This window comes from Echinops telfairi, unplaced genomic scaffold (genome assembly GCF_000313985.2).
Source record: "Echinops telfairi isolate 266 unplaced genomic scaffold, ASM31398v2 ScPeMD7_6;HRSCAF=24_1, whole genome shotgun sequence".
NCBI lineage: Eukaryota > Metazoa > Chordata > Mammalia > Afrosoricida > Tenrecidae > Echinops > Echinops telfairi.
In genome coordinates this window covers 18,180,998-18,198,115 of record NW_022103903.1, presented here as the reverse complement: position 1 = coordinate 18,198,115, position 17,118 = coordinate 18,180,998, and the positions used below count along the sequence as shown (strand labels likewise).

The following is a 17,118-nucleotide window of genomic DNA, read 5'->3' as shown; positions in this document are numbered from 1 at the left end:
ATTAGCCATATGTGAAAAAGTTATCCGAATTATACAACTGACTTTGTAGGCAGTGTTTATCTAATGAAGTTAACTGGAATCCATTTTCCAAACAAAAACCTTACCTGAAAACAGGCTAAATAGCGAGACATTAGCCTAATCTTAAAGTAAGCTTTCAAATCACACTATATAGATTCTGAAAAATGTGCTTCAGTCTAGTTAAGCATCTATGCACCAGGTTTCATTTTTTTTAAAAGATCCTTTTTATTTCTTTGTAAAATATTTATTATTGATTGGGAGTTGATATATATACATCTCCTCACATCATTCCATAGTTCAATCACATCAAGCAGTATTTTACAATTGTTATCACAATCAGTTTCCAAACATTCTTTTCTTTCCTGGACTCCTTGACATTGTCTCTCTTCCCCCCTCACCACTGTATCCCTGCCCTCTCCCAAAAAAACCCTTATTCTACTGTCCTATGGGTTCCCTGTAGGTTCATCAATCTTGGGTTTCATATAGCGAAACACAGTAAAGCACATAACACAGTTTCAAGAGGGTGATCCCCAATGGCATAAAACCTTGTTCATAGTAGATAATCCCTAATATGAACAAACAAACAAACAAAATCCCCCAAATACAGAAAATGTTGAAAATCAGATCAGGTCCATCATTCGTCACAGGGGGGCGGGGTCAACTATAATGTTTTAACTCTTCAAGTCAGGTTTATCCCTTTGATCTTCTATACTCATCTTTCCAATGTACTTTGTAGAGTAACCACTTCCTCCCATCCCTCAATTATGGACAGAGGGAGATCACTGGAAGTTTATTTCCTATGTAGCTCCCACAAAAACATCTTGTGCTCCCACTCTTATTCCTAGCCTTCTGCAAACCGAATTCTCACAATTTAGGCTCTGATATTAGTCCCTCCTTCGATTTTAGATTATATGATTTTCAATCCTTTGGTGACTGAGGGTGTGCATCTTCCGTGACTTGGACAACATCTCATTTAGATTGCCGCTTGTTTGGAGACAAGCCTTTAAGACCAAATAGGCTATTTTATGTACTGCTTACTCTCTTCACCACATTTTGCTATTGCACCCATATTTTCTGAGTTCCCCTACCTGAGGGATAGTATTGAGCAGGGCCATAATGTAAGAACTAATTGTTATTAAATTGGAGCTAGGATTTAGTGTTAGCCTCAAACCCATTCTTGGATCTATGTTTGTTTTGCCTTTGTCTCCCTTTTAATACCTCCTTGTTAATTTATGGTAGAGAGTATTATTGATCACCCTTCTGGGTAATAATGATCTTCCATTAATATTGTCTTTGATTAGCCCCTTGTACTAATTTTTTAAAGCCTTGTTAAGAGTAGGATATTGGGCCAATGTAGGCTATCACAGTACCTGAATTATTCACTTGTACAGAATCACTCCTTTCATGGCTGGGAGTTACTTGCACAAAAAATGGAGAATAATTTTCAGGGGATTTACAATAATAATCACTGAGAATGTCAGTCACAGGTTTGCTGGAATAATACATATCTTAATACAGCATATCAGGCATCGCTGTAGCAAGATTTTGTTTGCCTGCCTACTAACTGTTCAACAATCTTGGCCCAGCTGTTTTCAGATTTCTCAGACATCATGTATCTTCTGACTTAAGTCCTCAGGTTGCAAGTGTGTCTGAGGTTGTGTCCAGTGAGCTTTCCTGATTTCACTAATGCAGCCTATGGACCATGCCATGCACCTTGAAGATCCAGGATTCTGTGTCCCAGAATTCCACAGCACCTCGCCTAGGTCCCCAGGATAAACCCAGAAGCCTGGGTATAGGGTTGTCTACCTAGCTGGGGGACCTCATCATATTTATATCACAGATTTACATCATAGATTACATGGTAGACTCAGTAGACAACATCCCCTTCCCCTCCCTTGACCATTTGACCTCTGCTGAAGTGAGACACCCTCTGGTAAAGTGTCAGGCCCTCTACCAGGCTGTCTGGCCCTGCTGGCCAGCAGAATGGTTACCCTACAAGCCTGAGCCTGTGCCCATTCTGCTGCTTGGTCCTACAGCAGTGGACTCATACAGTATTTGTTCTTTTGTGATTGACTCACTTCACTCAGCACTTTTATAGGACTCAGAGCATTTTACTAAATAATTGCTACTTATATTTTCAACTCTATGACCAAATTACATTAATATGATTACTGTAATAGGAGAGCCATCAAAAAGGAGCGCAGATGATGTGGTGGATTACTTGTTAGACTTCTAACTTCAAGGTCAGTAGTTATAACCCACCAGCTGCTGGGAGGGAATATGAGATTTTCTGCTCCCATAGAGATGGAAATCCTTAGGAACTCACAGGGGCACTTATACACTGACCTATGTGGGTGCAATGAATCAGAAATGACTACATGGCAGTGAGGTGGTTTTTGTTGTTTTGTTTTAGAGCCATCAAAACAGGAATAAAGTTTTATACATTTAGTTATCCAGGGCGGGGGGATAATGGAGAGCTAATAATAATGGGTACAAGAATTATGAAAAAGCTCTAAAATCGATTGTGGTGATTACTGCACAACTTTCTAAAGTATATTTAGAGTATTGGATTATATGACAATAAAACTGTTATGTAAACCATATGTGTCCCAAAGATGACACAGGGTTGGATGCAACGCCATGCTTCTCAGCGTTAAGAACTACGTGGACATGCATCTGGACTACGTGAAAACTTAATGTTCGATGGAATCATAATGCTATTTATTTATTTTTAACTACATTGACAGTTCAATTAACTTATATAAATAAAATACTTAGGATATTTTTCAGGAAAGAAATACTTCTTCAAAGGATATGGGAAAAACATGTACTTTGTTATATCTGTGGTTTTGAATATGCAAAATTTTCACAGTTAGCATAAAATACAAATAATAAAGTACCATTCTTAGTTAAAATAATTTGTATTGCCTATTTATGTTTTAAGGTTATCAGGTTTGGGGCCTGTGAATGAGTAAAATTGTATTCATTTTATTTTAAGGAAGCATCTTATAGTTGCAGACTGATTCATGAGTGATCTTAATGTAAATGGACTTTCAAAGGTTTTAGAAACGCAAACATTTGTGTCTAGACTTATGACAACAGAATGGGGTTATGAAAACGTTATTGCTGTTGGAGGCGTTGAGTTCCTGAGTCTCCTCGGCCCTGTCGGGGCTGTCCTCAGCAGTGGCATGCACGCTTCACTCCATGGCTGCCCCTGTTGTCCTGGTCCCTCTCAAGGAGGGACTTCCAGCTTTTCACTGACCATCTACTTTATGAAGCCTGAGATGGTTTCTAGAAACTAGTAACTCCTGCTAACACGCTCAAGGTGCAGGAGATGGAGTCTAGACATGCGTCTTCGGAAGGGTACTTTAGACGCACTTCTCCCAAGACCTTTGTTTGTTCTGCTGGCAACAATATTCTTCCACAACACCAACAATCAAATATAGCCATACTTTTCCAGTCTTACATCTTTCTTGACCCACTTTCACATTCGTATGAGAAAACTCAAAGTCCTGTGGTTTGGGATCAGGCAACCCTAAATCCTCAAAGTGACATCTTTGTTCTTTGTCTCAAAGAAGTCTTTTGCAGCAGATTTGTCCAAAGCAATACGTCCTTTGATCCTTGACTGCTGTCTCCAGGAGCATACGTTATGGATCCAAGCAAATGAAGTTCCTGACAACTGCATGAATTAATGATTTATCATGATGTTTTCTACTGGACCAATTGTGAGGATTTGGGTTTCTTTACTTGCAATTGTAATCCACACTGAAGGCTGTGAGTGCTTGGTTTGCATCAGCAAGTGTATCTAGTCCTGATTTTCAGGAAGCAAGCATGTGTCATTTGCATATTAGGGCTTGTTACTAAGCCTTTCCCCAATTCTAATGCAGCGCTTTTATTTATATAATCCAGCTTGTCAGGTTATTTGGCTCAGCATACAGTTTGCATAGGTATGCTAAAAGGATACAACCCCGACACAGACACACATCTTTCTTATATTACACCACGCAGTATCTCCCTCCAGATTCCTTAGCCTGCAAACCTAAACAGTGGTCTGAGTGGCTTAAAGAAAAAGGAGGAAAGTGAAACTGAAATGGACTTGGAGTCTTGAGACAAACACCTTCACTTCAACTAATAACACACACACACACAGAGACACACAGACACACACACAGACACACACACACAAAACCATGCAGTATCTATCCCCTTGTTCTGTTCAAATAACTGCCTCTTTGTTGATGCACAGGTTCTTTATGAACACTATCAAGTGTCCTGAAGTTCCCATCCTTCACAGTTTGTTATAATCCACACAGTTGGGTGTCTTTGCATAGTGAATAAAATATAAGTAAATATTTGTTTTGAATTCTCTGCTTTCAGTGAGATGTATCTGACATCAGCAATGATATCTCTCATTCTACTTCCTCTTCTGAATCCAACTTGAATTTCTGGCTGCAAATATTTAAAATATTGCCGCAAATATTTAAAATATAATCATCACCAACTTTTCCTTGCATGTGAAATTAATAGTATTTATTGGTAATTTCTAAATTCTGTTGGGTCTCTTTTCTTTGAAATGGTCACAGATGTAGATCTCTTCCAGTCTGTTGACCAAGTGCTGTCTTTCAATTTCCTTGGTATAAATGAATGAGTGCTTCCAGTGCAGCAACAGTTTGTTTAAACATTTTATTCTGCTGTACATAGGGCCTCTATATCTCAGAACCTAACAACAAACAACAACACAACAGCAGCAGCAAGGTACAAAATTTGAGCAATGGAAATCAACTGTATTTCAAAATACAATCAACCATAAATGAAATAAATATCTCAGGGTTATAAATATATGGAGGCTATTTTATAAATTTTCAATGCCAATTTGATTAACTAATGCTGACAGAACAAATAGATGAAATCTGCAATCAAAATGTAAGCCAAAGACAGATTTATACAAAATCATCAACCAAGGACTAACATAACAGTTTATGAATGTGTATTTCAAGAAGCCAGATTGGACAACCACCTTCTGACCATAATAGCCTTTAAAGACCCTTTAGCAAATATCAACATCATTGATTTATAGTTCATATTCACTTTGAATATGTTCCCTAAAGGCTTTTGCACATGTCAGGATACCTTCAAATACTTTTTTTCAAGGTGACAACTCACGACCAATATTTTCCTTACTGTCTTTGATCTAATAATTTCTTTTAATAAACTGCAAGATTCATTTTTCCTATCATCCACTGACGAAAAGATATAGCCCCCCCATAGGTGTTGCTGTTTTGTTTTACTCTTTAAATGAAACGCCTTTCGAGACCATTTAAGTGATCTATGAAAGTAGAAGATTGCGAAGGTAGCTATTATAGAAATCTCATAATTGCAAAGATCTTTAATTATGAGAGCCATAGTCTTAAATCTATAATCTTATTTATCCGACTAGAATGAAAATAATCAAGGAATGTTTTTCCCAAGTAGATTTAAATGGTTCTAAGTGATTTGAATACACACACACACACACACACACACACACACACACACCTATCTACCTAGCTAAGTGCATGAAAAGAAAAGCATGCTGATTTAAACTTCTCTACATCCTTATGTTTCACATATATACACACAGAATAGGGAAAAAAATAACTAACGCACGCTTTTCACACTAATATTTTATTTATGTATTTGGAGGAACCTTAGAGATAGGCCTAGTGATCTGATTTGGAAGGGTCATGGACTTGAAACCTCATTGAGCGGTTCAATCTCTGCCATACGGAGCTACATGAGACAGGAAGACACAGTGGCAACTAACAACAGTTCACAGCAGCAGCAGCTCACTGTCAATTATTATTCTGATTATTTTTGTTTCTCTAATTGTTACCCTGATTACTTATCAGCATCTCTTAATAATTGGCCAGTTTTCTAATTTGTTTTCGCTTTTTTTGTAGACAGCCATTAATTTCTCTATGACTTTGATTAGTTCCCCCAGATCTTGCAGTACTTCTGCAATATATTTAGAGGTTCTTGGTATATTTGTCATCTCTATTGCTAATCTCTTAATTGTCCAATCCTTGTCTGATTTATTCTACTCTGAATTATTTTCTTTGCTCTAAACTAATTGTGCTTAATCACGTTCTATTTATCCTTCAGGATGGAACTCAATTATAAATAACACTTGTTCATGAATCCCCACATACATAAACAACACAATACTAAGGAGGGAAGTAGGAAAATGTCTAACATAAAAGGTACAGAATGACAGAAAATAATCCACAGTGGAATGCAATAACTCTGAACATAAATGGTCTGAATTCACCCATTAAAAGACAAAGGCTAGCAGACTGCATTAGGAAACAAAATTCATCAATCTGTTGTCTACAAGAGACACATCTCAAGCTCACGGACAAAAACAGATTGAGGATCAAAGCTTGGCAAAACATATATCAAGCCAATGACAATTTTAAAAGGGTAGGAGTTGCATTCCTAATCTCTGAAAAAATCAGTCTCAAGGTGTGGTATAAGACATAACAAGAGATAAAAATTGGGCACTATATAATGCTTAAGGGATTAGCAGACCAAGAGCCAGTGATCATAATAAATATATATGCACCTAATTAGATACCCACAAAATTCATCAATCAAAGCCTTCAAGAGATGAAAAAAGTAATCACAGGATCAACATTAATAGTAGGATACTTCAATACACCCTTCTCTGAGAACGATAGATCCGTGAGAAAGAAGAACAACAAGGAGGCAACAGAACTAGACTCTACAATTAGGCAACTTGATATGATAGATATATTCAGAGCCTTACACTCAATGGCTAAAAGTTCACATTATTTTCAAATGTACATACTGGGACATGCTGGGGCACAAATCAAGCTTGAGTACATTCAAACAAATAGAGGTCACTCAGACTTCTTTCTCTAACCACTATGCCATAAAGTTGGAAGCCAACAAGAGAAAGACCAAAAATAAAGAAGGCAAACACTTGGAGGATGAATAACTTTCTTCTTCAAAAAGAGTAGCTTCTGGCCCAAGTCAGAGATGAAATTAGGAAGTTTATATAAACTAATGAGAATGAGAAAACAACATACCAAAACCTAGGGGATACATCAAAGGCAGTTATCAGAGGATGTTTGATAGTGATAAATTCACATATGAAGAAAGAAGAGAGATTTATGGATAATACGCTATCACAAAACTTTCAGCAATTGGAACAGTGTCAACAGAACAATCCTTCTAATAGCAAAAGAAAAGAAAGTATAAAAATCAGGGTGGAGATAAACAATTGGGAAACAAGAAATCAAAGCAAAAAAAATCAACACAGTAAAAAGCTGGTTCTTCAAAAGGTTGACAGAAATCAATAAACCATTGTCAAATCTAATGAAAGCTAAGAAGGAACAGATGTCAATATTCAAGATGAGGGTAAAAGAGGGGAAATTACAATGGATGTGATTGAAATGAAAAGACTACACAGTGCTACAATGGTCTGTATTCCAATGATTAAACAACCCAGAAGATATAGACAAATAAATGGAAAACTAAACTCTCCCCAGATTTTGTCATATAGACATCAAGAACTTGAACAGACCCATAGCAAAAGAAGAAAGGCTGGTTACTTAAATATACACAATCTTGTAAGCTTACAATAAGAAAAAAAATGATTTGTCCACTGAGGAGTTGGGCAAAATACATGAACAGAAGATTGGCCAATAAACATATAAAATGTTCCCAATCATTAGCCATCCAGGAAATTTAAATTAAAACAAGCATGAGATACCACCTAAAACCCAGAAAGACATCCCAATTTAAAAAATTCAGAAAGCGACAAATGTTGGAGGTGGTGTGGTGACATAGGAACTCTCAGTCATTGCTGGTGGCCTTGTCCACATGTACAGCCACTGTGGAAAGTGATTTGGGGATACCTAAAAGAGATGGAAATCAAGTTACCTTATGACCCATCAATTCCCATACTGGGCATATGAAAAAATAAGAAATGACCAGACATCTGCTCTATAATGTTAATCGCAGTGCAGTTCATGATCACAAAGAATTAGAAGCAGCCTAAATTTCCATCAATAGATGATTGGATTTTTAAATCTGGTATATTCACACAATGGAGTACTATGCACCCCTAAAAAGTGATTAAAACATGAAAAACCTCCACTTGCGGAAAGAGTTGGAGGATGTTATGCTGAGTGAAGTTAGCCAAGCACAAAAGGACAAGCACAACATGAGTCCACTGAGAAATTTTCAAACAGCACAATGGGCATGGGGCAAATGCACATAACATACAGTTCTTGGGTTGATGACCAGATACTCTGGCAAGAGCCAGACCAAGCCTAATAATGTATAGACCATCACCAAAAAAAAGAAAGAAAGAAAAAAGATGCAGATAGCACATCTCCTGAAAGACATCTCCCCTGACATTACCCACTCCCATAGGTTTTTATGGCCCAAAGAGAAGTGCAGGTAGAAAAAAGATGGTAATGAGGGACAAGGGCATTAATCCACCCAAGGAGAGGGTATTGTTTATGTCTCCACAGGAGAGGGAGAGTGATAGTTAAACTCATCCCTGTGTACCAATCCTTGAGGATAATGCACCTGCTCAGAGAGGACTGGAGATCTGGTCTCAGCTCGATACAAGATGTCCCCTCCCTAAATGACTGTGCTACAGAGGACAGCACTGAAGATATAGTTCATGAAGAGTCTGACCCAGCCACATGGGAAAAACCAAAGGGCAGTGCAACAGACCAGCAATGGGAGCAAAATCAAAAGTCCCTAAGGAATCCCAATGGTAGACTTCCAACTCATGGGGCAGTGCTTAGCACCTCCTTTGAACTGGTTGGGGGTTATTCACAAGGGGACCACACTTAAAGTCTAAAGGGCAGGTGGAGGCACTAGACCACACTACCCCTGACTGCAGGAAGAACAAGGGGGAGATTTATAGGAGGTGTGTCTCTTGGTCTCGAATGCTGAGTACCCAATGGTTACAAATGCTGTTAGGTAGGCAGGTGGTGGGATTAGGAACCCTGAAGGAAAAGGATTATTATAACAGAGCTTGCTCGCTATTTAACAGAGAGATACTCACTCACTCTGGGACAGGATAAGAGTTTGACTCGGAGCTATTGGAATAGCCTCTCCTTATTTATTTTATTTTTTTTCTCTTTTCTTCTTTTGGTGTCTATCTATAGATGATAGGCAGGGTAAACAATCCCAAGGAGACAGTGACATGACTTATGGTTCCAAGGGGGAATGGGAGGGGAGAAGGCAGAGGTGGTGTTGTTATAATATATATACTTATAATTATATAAATATTGGTAATTTGTCTATATACCATATATACAAGTATAAGCCACCTTGAATAATAGCCAACGCACCTAATTTTACCACCCAAACTGTATAAAAAATGTGCTGAAAAACTAGGCTTATACATGAGTATATACAGTACATAAATACAACAAGGAAGCATATGGACTCTGGGTCTCTACTTAAATCCGACCTCAGTACAAGAACAACTTCGAATAATGTGACATTGTATGATACTCACTCTTCTGACATAATCGGTAAAGACAAAATGGTTGCACAGCATATATGGTGTAGAAAGCTGGTGGTGCCCATTTTTAAAACATAGAGCGTCTGAGGTCTTAAAGGCTCAAAGTTAAAGAAGCAGCTATCTGGCAGGGAATCAAAGAAAACCCATGTGGAAGAAACAAAACAGCCTGTGTGCTCATAAGGTGTCCACGGGAATAGGTATCAGAAGCTCAAAAACAAGGACTCAAATAACCTTATATACTCCAGTATAAGCCACATTTTTGACACATTTTTTATGCATTTTTTGTGGTAAAATTAGGTGCCTCTGCTGATATGCAGGTTGGCTTATACTCTAGTATATACAGTAATTTGAAGGAGCATGGACAAATTGGAAACCCAAAACCCACTTTGGACAATCCCTTTCAGAAGGGCCACATGGAAGGGATGATATATCCAGGGTGTGGTATAGCACTGTTGAAACACCTAACAATCTTCTAGTAACTAGAGTCTTCTTCCTTAACATTTCCTCTCCTTACTAGCTTGGACTTTGTTTTGCCTCTTAAATCTTGTTAGAGCTACATAAATTCATTTGTACAATTAAGATCATTTGATGCATGGAAGCCAAGTTAGAAAACCCTTCAGAAATAGTAATGGGAGTAATGAATCCTTGAGAATATGGAAAGAAAGAGAGGTAGGAAGGGTTACTAATAGCAATAATAATTGTATAACCCCACTTGAGGTTATACAATAAAAAAGAATAACAGAATTGTTGGTGAATGGACACATTGGATGGTATAATATATGGCAATCTATATAATATATATTATTATATTATAATAACAAGGGTTCCTAGGTGTGTTGGGAGGGGTGGGTACTGCAGGAGAGGGAGGGGAGAAAGGGGAGCTGATACCAAAGAGTTCAAGTAGAAAGAAAATATTTTGAAACTGATGGTGGCAGCAATTGTACAATTGTGCTTGATCTAATTGAATCATGGATTGTTATAATATATGTAAGAGCTCCCAATAAAATGATTAAAATATGATAATAATAAAATAATAAATGCCACTTCCTCAAGAAGATCCAACTCATTCTCCAGACCTGGAAAATAGAGTATTCTCAGACTTTCTCCCAGGTGTGCTTATCACAGTACTAATTATGTGTTGTTGGTGACGTTATCTGCTTATTATCTGCTTCCTAACTAGATATACATCACAAAGACCCAGTCATGATTCACAAAATATATACTAAAAAAAGTTGGATAAATTGAGTATCTCAATATCAGAATCACTTTTCCATTTTAGTATAGAAAAATATTATGCACATTCAGATCATATAACTAACTTCTTTAATCCAATTCAGTTATAATATGTAATCTGAACATTTTGGAAAGCTGTTTATAAAGTACATTAAAAGAGAATTCCCCAAATATTTCAAGATGAGTAAAAGAAAACTTAATGGATTTATGTGGAAGATGCATTTGACAAGATTTTATTGACTCTAAGGGCCAGATCAGGGATTGTTGCATTCAATTGCTTATGAGGTATGTATTAGTCAGAGCTGGGTGGCATCTACAATAATAAGAAGGAAAAGAATGAAGAAAAAAATGTATGGTGTAAAAGTATGTTGATTGTAAACTATCATTTTATTTTCTTTGTTTACCAGGTGCATTTTTGGAAAATTTTAAGCAAGGTGAACATATGTCTGAGGCAGATTTAAAAAGTTCTGGAAATAATTCATTATTTTTAAATTATAATTTCCCACAAGCTTTCAAAGCTGCCTCATATAATATTTCAAATAAGATATCCATATTCATCCATTTTCTATATTTAAGTAGAATGTCAATTTCTTCTTACATATATTTAAGTTGAACAATCTTTTAAAATTTTAATTTCAAAATAATTATAGACTCACAAGAATTAGCACAAGGAATAAATGGGAATTTTGTATAATCACCCTACCCTGATGTTAATTACTCACATAACTATAGTATGAGATCAAAACCAGGAAGTTACTATTAGTCTGACAGACATTTATTCTGTGTGTGCATGCTTGTATATATATATGTATATATATATATATCATCCTAATTTTTTTGAATATGTAGCTTTAAGTAACTACTATCACAATTAAGATAGCTAATTCCACTAATAGTATGATCATCTCTCATGTTATCTCTTTATAACCACACTATACACACACCCTAAATCCTTAACCTCTGGCAACCATTCATTTCTTCTGTATCTCTCTAATTTTGTTATTTAATGAATCCTATACACAATGGTAAGGATGGTGCAGGAGAGGGGAGTGTTTTTCTGTTGTGCATAAGGTCACTGCAGTTCAGAACCAACTTGATGGCATCTAACAAAACAACAACATGCAATTGGAATCATAGAGTAAACATCTTTCTGAATTTTTTTTTCATTTAGCATAGTATCCCTGAAGTTGTGTTAGTAGTTAATTCCTTGTTATTGTTGAATAAGATTATAAATATTTCTAACATTTTTATTTTAAATATTGTCATATTACACCATATTACATAAGAATAGTTTTATCGCTATATATTTGTTTCTTTTGAATTTGCTGATTTAAACCAACACTGTGTTGTAACAGCTTCAGATAGGTATATCCACATCATTTATGTCCACTTTTCAAATATTTTTAAATCTCTGAAACTTTCCCTGTAGAATTATATGCAACACAATCATTTTAGAGGACTTTGAAGAGAGTACATACTTATACAAACCATAGGAATGTTCCATCTAGTCTATGTTACAGTAAAAATCTATAGTATTATGGAGAACATTTAACTAAAGGGCAAGAAGATTTTATTTTAAAAAAACAGTGTAATTACTTTTCACAATGATTCTTAATGAACAACATCTAAGCAATTTTCTAGGTTTAACATTTTTTAATATTTTACTATTTCTTTTCAGAGTAGATCAAAATTAAGCATGTTGAGTGGGATGTAAGATGTATATAGAAATATAATTAAGTATGTACTATTTGAAATGGAAAAGGTATGGCAGTATTGGTAGGGGTATTTCAAAACAATTTTAATTGTTCAAAAATATGAACTTATTAATAGTTATTAGCATCTGATCATATTAAAACACACAAAAGCATTTTATCTAATTAACAATCATTTTAAAGACATACTACAAAAAATATGTATCTGTACTTGGGAATGAAGAAGAACCAGGGCCCAAAAATCACCTCTGCAGGTCAATGGGTGTAGGGCCATCAAAGACATTATGCATCAACAGGGAACAGTGGGTCTGTTCTGAGAGAAGAACAGTGAAACTTACCATCTTGATCCGTGGTCACTGTAATCGCTGTGAATGGCTTGGGAGAAAAACTCAATTCAGAAACTCCATTCATGGCTTCTATTTCAAAGGTATAGTTCACGTGAGCCACAAAGTCAAGTACTATGACAGAATTGTTGATGAGGCCAGTATGTCTCGGGATGAAGCGGAGTCCTCCTCCACAGTCCTCACACTGGCTGGTGTCTAAGCCACATTTCTTACAGATTATACTGTAAGTGAGATCTTTTCTCCCTCCTGTGTCACTTGGTGGGCTCCATTCCAAAATTAGGGCTGTTTCATTGATGTTAAAAATCACATTCCTAGGAGCTGAAGGTGGCCCTAGAGAAAAGCAATTAAGAAACAAATGTACATGTATAGGACAATAAATTATGCCGCTAAATTGAAAGTTTATCAATAAACACATGTTGCTCTTTCATATTTGTTCGAGCCTTTTCTTCTGATGGGAGCCAGAGGCGCAGATTAAACTCCCTGATCATATCTAGAAAGAGAAAAACCTTCATGGTGAAACTATCTCTGTCCTATATTTGGGTTGTGTGGATTCATTGACTATTATAAAAAGATCAGCTATCTAAAAGACATCTTAGTTAGAATTTTTTTAATGTGATAGAAAATTAAAGGGTGGCCACAACAGTAAAACTATAGGTATACAAAATCTGGTATGTTAATTTCACTGTGCTACGTGCTAGATATGGAATATCACAGAATGCATGATGCTGAGTAAATAGCTAACTAGAGATTTTAAAATAATGTAATCTATTGCATCTATCTGCTGAAAGAAATTTGGTTTGACATTGATTGTTGATTCCTCAAGGCTTCTCTTGGATTCCAAACTAAAGTCATTCATTTATGAAACGCATATTTTATTCACTATGAAGTACCAGATAGGAGACCTGCTGGAGCAGTGGCCTGTTAAAACAAATGGTTAGTGGTTCAAGCCCACCAGTCACTCTGCAGATGAAAGAGGAGGCAGTCTACCTTGGTAGAGATATGCAACCTCAGAAATTCTACAGAGCAGTTCTACTGAGTTCCACAGGGTTGCTGTGAGTCAGAATCAACACCAGCCATTGGATTGTTTTGGATTTTATGTATCAGAGGGGTTATATATATATATATATATATATATAATGTTATATGGTGTGAGACTTGCATGCTATTAGTCATGAATATATATTTTTTGTATTGAATTTACTGAGACTTTAAGACTTTTCATTATATATTTCTAATTTCCCTTTTTTCCAGTGTTCTGATATCTAGAGCCTCCAAAGCAGGAAGCTTAGTCAGTCACATATACATTTATATATACCGCTTCTAACTAAACCAGAATACTGGATGGGTAAATGTTCCAAAAGGTTGCCGCATACCTGCTATTTTGGCATCTCATATTCTAGCAGGTTATAGAAGTGTCTGACTTTGAAAGGAAAATGTAAAAGATTATTAACTAAAGCACAGAGACTCATGTGGCTTTTTACCCCTAAGCTAGACTTAAGCTCGGGAAATAAAGACTCATTATTAATATCATAATAATGTCTTCTACAGAATGACATATTCATATTGTTGTTCTTTTCTCTTATGTGTAATGAAAAACATGAATTATGAGTCACTTACATTTCCCCGAATGGGAAGAATGTTATCAGTTCTGCTATGGGTGTATGCAAGTATATAACTGTCTTCCTGGAGACACTCACTAAAATAAAGGCAGGCACCCTTCTTACTCAAGGGCCCTGATACCAATTTGTATGACGATTAAATAGTTTTTTAATTGCTGTTAAATTATGCCAGCTAAACTGTGATTTCATGCAACTATTAAGCTGTAATGACAGGCAGTGAATCATTTACTAAGATTTAGATCTTGGAACAAAGATAGACAATTAATTCTAATCCTTAGATTCAACTAAATTATGTGTCACTGGGTTTTTATGAATGTGGTCTGATTTCTTTGTTATTATTTATAAATTATACAAGAGTGTAGCACACATTGAGAAAAACTGGCAGAATACCACTTTTGGAGATGTCTGTATTGGAACTCTCAGATATTTCCTCATGTTGATTTTTTTTTTAAGGACCAAAGCAATACACATTTAAGAAAAGTAATGTCCACTCCCTACTCTCAAAATTGACTTCCCCCAAAAGGAGCAATTATTCTGATTTTGCAACTATCTGTTTTCAGCTTCACCAAATAATAAGCCCTCCATAAAAACTGTAATTTTCTACTCATTTATAGAGAATACTCATTTCTAATCTTTCATTGTTTTGCTTCAACTTTGAGTTCCCCCTTTCCACTCTTATAGAATTAAAGAATAACAATTTTTAACAGTAAAATTCATGGAAGGCTTTTGACAGTGATATTTTTCCCTTTCCTCAAATGCATTTGACCCTCCATACCTCTAATATTTACACAGAGTTGTAAAATAGTTATTCATTGATTTTTAAATATATTATATTTAAAGTTTTAAAACATATAAAGAGCTTTTTAAGATAACTGTTTTCCAAAATATGTTTTGTGCAATACTTTCTTTCCTGTGAGATATCACACACACACACACACACACACACACACACACACACACGCATGCACATGCACACATACAAGTTCAATGATCAAATAAGATTCCGCAAGGATGCTAACAATGAAATAAGAGAAGCATATTTTTATTTACTTTGCTGAATCCAATATTTTCCACAGTTTTTGTCATAGGATCCAATTACCAGTCACATATGGATGAATTTGTGTACTTTAGTAGTCTGATATAGAAGGGGGATACATGGAGGGTCATCTATAAGTCACTACATCAATTGTGGCACATTTATAGATTGTATTTGTAATTGTCTGGATATGTTAGCTCATAAAATAACAGACTTTAAAAATTAACATTAAATGGCCAGTCTCCTGTAACTGTAATTTAACTGTGCTGTACAAATGTAGTTTTACATATGCACATTGAAAATTTGATTAAATCATAAAAGGCCATGGTCTATCAAGCTATATTTTGGCAGTTCTTAAGTTAATCCACCTTGTAGAAACCACATAGGAACAGAGTTTTGGATTTTTGAGTTTGAATGGCTTTATGGGAGCAGAAAATCACATCTTTCTGCATTGGAGCTGCTGGTAGAAACGAACTGCCCCAAGCTCTACCCAGTTTAGCAGGGTTGCTCTGAATCGGTACCATTTGGTGGCAGAAAATTGGTTTGTTGGCAAGAAGTTAGATGTCTTCATTAATTTTTTGACTACCAGATATGTAATAACCTAGCCTTCTGGTTAAAGGAAATTAACTCATATCTCAAAGCTTATAGATGAAAGAAAATGTATTTAATATGAGAAATGGTGAAAAGAACTATGCTTTCTTTATTTCTAAATCACTTTGTTATGTATCTGTAACATTTGTTCATAAAATATTGGTGTATTTGGGAATGGATGGAAAGAAATGAAAAAACTGGGTTCCAGCCAAACCACAGAGAAAGAACTAGATCAATTCATTTAGATACAGAAAAGTGGTCAAGGAAGTAACCATTGTCTGCACTTTGAGTTTTTACTATAATCGTCTCTACAAGGATTGCCGGCAAGAACATCTAGTTAAGCATTACCCAGCGGAATATTATGTGACCTATTACTGTATTACTAAACACAAACTTGTACAGACATACAAATTAGAGTGCAATCGTTGCTTTCTTATAAGAGATTTTTAAAAGAATACTATCTTAGGACATTTGAAAATAATTTTATATATTGAATAGCAGTTGAAATTTAACTTTCAAGGTGAATATAGTCAAATATGTAGCAATCTGTGCATTTCAAATCTCTTAGATCCCACAAATAAAAATGAAGAATTGCTTATTTTCTTCCAAGTTAATTGTACCTAACTTCAGTAATTAAAGTGTTGTTTTGGATCATTCTATTACTTATAAAATTCAAAGTCACAAAGAAAAGCAAAACAAAACAAAAAACTAATAAATCAATTCATTCGCAGAATAGAATCTTAACTTTTCAGAATTTTCCAAAGATATCTCCAACATAATTCTAAGTCCATTTCTTAGTCCCTTGATCCATCTTGCTACACCATAATACCTTTGATCACTTTTCCTGAATTGTTATGTTCCTTTTTACTTGTGGAAAATCCATAATCATCCATCAGATTCCAATTTATTTTTATCCTGTGTGTCATTTCTTCATTGTCTTCAGGTAGAACTGATCCTTAAAGACAATATTTTTCAGCACTCAGTCTGTTCTATGATGTGTACTTAGTATTTCACA

At 35.7% G+C, this 17,118-nt stretch overlaps 1 protein-coding gene across 1 annotated transcript in view; it reads right to left on the bottom strand.

Moving 5' to 3' along the window:
* EPHA6 (EPH receptor A6) overlaps window positions 1-17,118 on the bottom strand; it is a 1,133,516-nt gene that overhangs the window by 632,439 nt on the left and 483,959 nt on the right. The window contains exon 5 of the mRNA XM_045286264.1: window positions 12,852-13,187. Within this exon, the coding sequence (XP_045142199.1) occupies window positions 12,852-13,187 (336 nt within the window). The remainder of the gene's footprint in view (window positions 1-12,851; window positions 13,188-17,118) is intronic.